The following is a 6,736-nucleotide window of genomic DNA, read 5'->3' on the forward strand; positions in this document are numbered from 1 at the left end:
TTGTATATTACATATCTAATGTAGATATAGTACTAATGATATTAACGTTAAATGTACATTGATCTGTGGGAATGAATCAGTATATTACATTATATCGAATGTAGATGTTTGATCGTTTCGCCCCTTAACCGGGAAAGGGGTTAGAGAACGGATTCGGCAGAAAGTTTTTGCCGGTGCGCGACCTTGCCGAAGCGATACCTTCCGATGGAGCAACCGCGTATAGAAAAAGGGTGCGAAGTGATCACGCAGGATCTTTGATTCTGAGAATTGTATTTGAATAAAGCGAAATCCAAAGAAAAGTTTAACAGTTCTTGCCAACCGAAGCAGATTGTTCGAATTTCTGCTAAACTTGTACGCTAAGCCGAGTATAAGAAAAGCAAGTATGCGGCGGCATATTTATATTATGGTTCCCTCGTCCCCGTCGTCGCCCGCCGGTCTAGCAGCCCAGTCGGCTCGCTACGTCGGCCAACGGAGCGAGAGAGATGGCTGGAGGCCGGCGGAACGAACAGCAGAGACGAAGGAAGCGATCTAGAAATTTCTAGATGACTCGTTCGACGCTCGAACATACCGCCCGCCTTCTTTGGACGGCAAAGAAGCAGAAAGCAAGAAGCACTCATGCATCAAACAAATCCATTCATAAAGCTAACCTTAATGTGAACAGTAAAGTTACGTGCATCAAACCGTTGAACACAGTGCGAGGTGCATAAAAATTAAAAGACTTACAACTAACGTAATACAAAGGTAAGTAATTATACTAAAGAACATATATAAGTGATTAAATCGATTCCGGCGTCAAACCGCCCGCCATGACTATATAAATTTTTTCTCCACGCGCGAAACGGAAAATTTACGTGGAAGTAGGTGAAGTGACGTCAGCAGAGGGCACCGGGAGGGGGCACAACTTGACGATTGGTCTGGTGACGGAACCGCTAGTAGTTTTCAAGGTGGCTACTCTTACTCGTCCATCTGGCCCTGGATGAAGGGCTTCAACCCGGCCCATCGGCCATTTTGCCGGTGGTTGCAACTCGTCGCGTAGTAACACTAGTGTCCCCAGCTTCAGGTTCTCCTTCTGCTGACGCCACTTGGGAAGTTGCTGCAAATGCTGCAGATATTCCCGCCTCCACCTGTGCCAAAAGTGAGAACGTAATGCAGATATTTGTCGCCAGCGCGAAATAAGAGAAATATCATGCGAGTCGGATTCTGGATCCGGAACGATACAAGTGGGTTCACCGATTAAAAAGTGTCCGGGTGTTAATGCCGACAGGTCCGAGGGGTCGTAGGAAAGTGGATGTAGCGGCCGTGAATTTACGCAAGCTTCCACCTGGCACAGAAGCGTCGTCATCTCCTCGAAGGTAAGCGTGGCGTTTTCGACGATTCTTCGCAAATGATGTTTAACCGTTCTAACTCCTGCCTCCCATAGGCCCCCGAAGTGCGGAGCATACGGAGGGATGAAGCTCCAATCCGTGCCTTCGGCTGCCAGCGAAGCTGCGGCGTTTAGGTAGAAGGCGGAAGCGCCGCGGAACATGTTGCGCAACTCCCGGTCCGCTCCGTGGAAGACGGTCCCATTATCGCTCAACATCGTGGCGCAGCGGCCTCGGCGACTGATGAACCTGCGAAAAGCGGCTAGGAATGAGGCAGAGGTAAGATCTGAGACAGCTTCCAGATGAATCGCGCGAGTACTAAGGCAAATGAACAGCGCTATATATCCCTTGTAGGATTTGTGTCCTCTTCCTGGCGATGTTCGCAGCTTCACCGGTCCTGCGTAGTCCACTCCCGTAGAAAGGAAGGGTCGGCGGGGAGTAATGCGCTCGATCGGTAAGGGGCCCATCAACTGCGTGGTCGGCCTTCCACTGTAGCGAGCACATTTTACGCACCCCTTAATGACGTCTCGCACTAGAGAGCGGCCATGGATGATCCAGTAGCGTCGCGCCAGCAGGCTCCTGGTGAGTTGTGGTCCTCCGTGTAAAGTACGGAGATGGGCATCTCGCACCAAAAGAGTAGCCAACGGATTTTTCTTCCCGATGATGTAAGGGTGCCTCTCATTATAGGGAAGGGAGGCTTGGTCCAGGCGGCCTCCGACGCGTAGCAGCCCTTGGTCATCCAGGAAGGGCCTCAAGGCGATGAGGGTCGACGATCGCCGTACCTCTTTGTGCTGCCGGAGCTGGTCGACCTCTGCGTGGAAGTTGGACTTCTGAGCTAGGCCGATAGCGATCCGCAGAGCAGCGTCTCGCTCCGAAGCCCGGATGAACCCGGTTTCGGTCTTCAGCTTCCTTGTAAGTCGATGAAATCTAAAGCAGAGAGCAATAACGGCAGTTAGGCGTGTCAAGCTTGAAAACCTTGTTAAGAGATCGTTCTCCTCGTTTTCCTTTGCTAGGTAGATTTGTACTCGGCCCTGCTCCAAGTCGGCCTCCTCGACCTTTCCTAGTGGTGATGCAGGCCACTGATCGGGGGGGTTGATGAGCCAGGAGGGTCCCCTCCACCAAAGCTGCGACGATAGGAGCTCCGACGGCGTTATCCCTCTTGTTGCCAAGTCCGCAGGGTTGTGTTTGGTAGCCACGTGTCTCCAATTTTGAGGCGGAACATTGGACTGCACAGTGGCTACTCTGTGAGCAACAAACGGCTTCCAGGTCGAGGCATGCCCTCGGATCCAGTGGAGGGTAACGCTAGAGTCCGTCCAAGCCGTGATGGTTGCTGGTACGTTCAATCCCCTTTGTACTTCCGCAATTAATTTGGAAAGAAGCACGGCGCCGCATAATTCCAGGCGTGGTATGCTAACTGCTTTGACCGGAGCGACCTTGGTTTTTGCCACAAGCAGTGTGGTTACGCTGACTTCTCCCTTGGACACTCGCAGGTAGACGACGGCTGCATAAGCTCGCTGGGAGGCATCGCAGAACCCGTGCAGATCCAGTTGCGCCGAGTCTGCTGAGTAGTTCGTCCAGCGAGGAATGGCCAAAGCGTCGAGTTGGCTCAGCGTCGTCCGGAAGGTTTTCCATGCGGAAAGCAGTTGGTCAGGTAAGTCCTCATCCCACTCTGCGCCAATTATCCAGAGGTCCTGCATGAGAATCTTTGCGAAAATTAAAACAGGGGCCGCCCATCCCAAGGGGTCGAAGAGACTGGCTACTTCCGAGAGGATACGCCTTTTTGTGTATCGGGAGGGCTCTTTGAGGGGTGGAAGGACACGCAAGGAGAAGGTGTCCGTGGTTGGCCTCCAGACGACTCCCAAGGTACTGACTCCAGTGTGGTCCTGGAACACGCAGGCTTGACTTTCTTCCGCTTCCTGTAAGCTCGGCTTATTCGATGCCCATTTACTCAGATCGAAGCCTCCCGATTGCAGGATGGAGATGACCTGTCGTCGTAATTCCAGAGCTGCTTCCTCGTCGTCGGCCCCGGCAAGGATATCATCCACATACGAATGCCGACGAATTGCGACCGCTCCCAGCGGAAAACGCTCCTCTTCGTCTGCCGCTAGTTGGACCAACACCCGCAGCGCAAGGAAGGGCGCGCAGGCTGTGCCATAGGTGACGGTCTTGAGCCTGAAGTCCTGTACAGGTTGATCGGGTCTGGAGCGCCAAAGTATCCTGGTCCAGTCCGCGTCCGCCGGGTCTACTCGAATCTGCCGAAACATTTTAACAATATCCGAGGTAAATACTACTCGAAAAAGGCGCCATCGTGTTAAAATCATCCAGAGGTCTGACTGTAGTTTCGGTCCAGGCAGCAGGCAGTCGTTGAGAGAGGATCCCGTGGCGGTGCGAAAGGAGGCATTGAAGACGACCCTGATTTTGCCAGTAGGGTCGTATCGCTTCGCCACAGCATGGTGCGGTAGATAGTAGGCTGGATCCTGAACCGCAGATTCGGGTACCGCCTCCATGTGACTCAAGGCCGCGTACTCGTCCATGAACTGCGAGTACTTGTCTCGCCAGGCTTCGTTGGACGCCAACTTGCGCTCACAGCTGAGCAGCAGCTTTAGCGCCGTCGATCTGCTGGGCTTCAGGGCGAGGCTTGGATCCAATTTGAAAGGTAGGTGCACCGAGTAGCGGCCTGTTTCGTCCCGATAGTGCGTCTCTCGAAAGTGCCGCTCACATTCTCGGTCCTCGGGTGATAACGGGGGCTGTTCGTGTAGCTCCTCGGGCTCCCAAAAGCGCCGAAGCAGCCTATTCGTTGAGTCGTCCGTTTGGCAATGAAGGCTGTGGACGACTGCCTTGCTGCTAGGTCCTTTGGCATCAGAGACAGGGCCCATCAGTACCCACCCAAGAGGCGTACGCCGCGCCGTTGGGGTACCCATCGGTCCAACCCTCGACTCGTCCTGTAACAAAACTCCACAAATATCAGCTCCTAGGATCAAGTCAACACGAGAGGGTACTCCATATTCAGGATCGGCGAGAATCACTCCTTGAAGGTGCGGCCAAGACTGTGGTTGCACTGCTCGAGCTGGGAGCAACGCCGTCAGTTTCCGCAGCACCAATGCACGAACCGACAAGTGAAAGCTGGGGTCTAGACGAGAGCGCAAAGAAAAGGAAACTTCGCTTTTCGCCAGTCCACTCTCATTCTCCTGTACTCCTGAGATGGCGACGCTAACCGCCCGCCGTGGCAAACGGAGTGCTTGAGCTACCCAACCCGATACCAGCGACGTGTCCGAACCGGTGTCTAGCAGGGCTCTGACCTCTAGGTGTTCCCCTGATGGTGCCTCCACCCTCACCTTGGCCGTTGCTAAGAGCGCGGCGGGTCGAGTGGTAGCTGAACAGGCGAAGGAGGCAGCTACGTTTTTTTCTTCGATGTCGGAAAAAACCGCTGGCGGTGGAGATGTTGGAGCGTCTCCTTTGGCCGTGGGTGCACTCTTCGCGGGACTCGCCATCGCATCATGGAGGAGCGTGTGGTGCTTGTTGCCGCACGCTAAGCAGACTTGGCTGGATGGGCACTTGTTCGAGTCGTGGCCAACAGTCAAGCAGTTAAAACACGCCTGTAGTTGTTGCGCTCGCTCCTTCCGGCGCCGTGGTGGGAGCGCCTTTAGCTTAGAACAATAAGCAAAGTTATGATTTCCTGCACACGAGGGGCACTTACGGGGGGCGGGACTCTTAGCCGATGCAGCTAAGACTGCGACTTTAGACCGTTTTACAGACGCCTCCTTGTTTGTTTTAGCCAGGGCACCTTTGGTTGTTGCGGGATGCAACACGGGGTCGGCCGCCTGAGCAGCATCCAGCGCTTGGATGCGATTTTCTAGGAAAAGAGAAAGCTGTCGGAACGACGGGATGTCACGACTACCAGCAAGAGAGGTTTCCCAGGCCAGGTGGGTGGTTTTGTCCAATTTTTGGCTTAAGAAATAAACAAACCACTCATCCCATTGAGGTACCGGTTTGTTTAGCGCCGTGTACGCCCTGATCGATTGTCTGAATGTATCTAACAGCCTTTTCAATTCCGCGGCAGACTGCTGTTGCGCGGGAGGGCAGGAGAGAAGAGCCCGGTGGTGCGAGAAAGACAGAAGACGCAAATTCCCGTACCGCTGCTCCAGATCCTCCCAGGCTCCTTGGTATCCAGCATCGGTGATTGGCGTATTTTGGATGACCTCCGCCGCTTCCCCGGTCAAGGCCGTCTTCAGGTACAGCAATTTCTGTACATCTGGAAGATTGGGAACGCTGTGAACGAGGCTCCGGAAAAGATCTCGGAAACTCTCCCACTGCAGGGGGTCTCCCGAGAAGGTAGGTAATTGTATCTTTGGCAATTGCGGCTTTGCCGGCGGGTCTGGAGGCGCTTGTACTCCACGCGAGGGACCCGCATTCGCGAGGTCCTCTTGGTACTGCGCCATCTGAGCCGCGACCTGAAGATAAGCTTCTTCGATGGTAGAAAAGCGGTCTTGGTCTACTTAAGCACTGTCCTCGGCTTCTTTGAATCGCAACAGTTGACGGTGACCATTTAAAAACGCATCCCAATATCGCTCAAGGAGACCTCTACGCTGTTCCAAAACTGCCCGCGTAATTTTTTCCCTACCCAATTTACAAAGGTTAGTCCAAAACCGTTGGATCCAACGTCCGAGTTCCTCCTGTTCCCGTAAAATATCCACGTATTCAGTCGAAGGCATCGTAATTCTTCCCTTTTCAGATCAGGGCGTTTCCGAAAACCGTTAGAAGCACCGACTGTTGACTCGAAGTTCAAGACGTTCCGAAGCGTTTACAAACACAGGCTCGACCTCAGGAGACAACGCCCAAGCGGGTGACGTCACGGCAGGACCGTTACGGCAAGAGAAATGATTTAAATAAAGAATGGGACTTATCTTTCTCCTTTTGACTCCCTTTTCCGAGGCCTGGTTGATTTGTTCGTGGAGTCCGGTCTTGAGGCGGCGAGTCAATCCTCCCGCGTTGGAGTCCAGCCGCAATTTCCCAGGAATCGTCACTGGCACCACTCACTCGCGACGTGGAAGAACGTTCGTTGACCGCAAAAATCCGGCTCGAAGGACCAATGTTTGATCGTTTCGCCCCTTAACCGGGAAAGGGGTTAGAGAACGGATTCGGCAGAAAGTTTTTGCCGGTGCGCAACCTTGCCGAAGCGATACCTTCCGATGGAGCAACCGCGTATAGAAAAAGGGTGCGAAGTGATCACGCAGGATCTTTGATTCTGAGAATTGTATTTGAATAAAGCGAAATCCAAAGAAAAGTTTAACAGTTCTTGCCAACCGAAGCAGATTGTTCGAATTTCTGCTAAACTTGTACGCTAAGCCGAGTATAAGAAAAGCAAGTATGCGGCG

The 6,736-nt window shown here is 53.3% G+C and overlaps 1 protein-coding gene across 1 annotated transcript; it reads right to left on the reverse strand.

Moving 5' to 3' along the window:
* Positions 1-847: 847 nt before the first annotated feature.
* Positions 848-5,800, reverse strand: LOC117611285 (uncharacterized). The gene has a single exon (XM_034339240.2). The coding sequence runs from the start codon at positions 5,798-5,800 to the stop codon at positions 848-850; it is 4,953 nt and encodes a 1,650-aa protein (XP_034195131.2).
* Between the last annotated feature and the right edge of the window lie 936 nt (positions 5,801-6,736).

This window comes from Osmia lignaria, chromosome 5 (assembly GCF_051020975.1).
Source record: "Osmia lignaria lignaria isolate PbOS001 chromosome 5, iyOsmLign1, whole genome shotgun sequence".
NCBI lineage: Eukaryota > Metazoa > Arthropoda > Insecta > Hymenoptera > Megachilidae > Osmia > Osmia lignaria.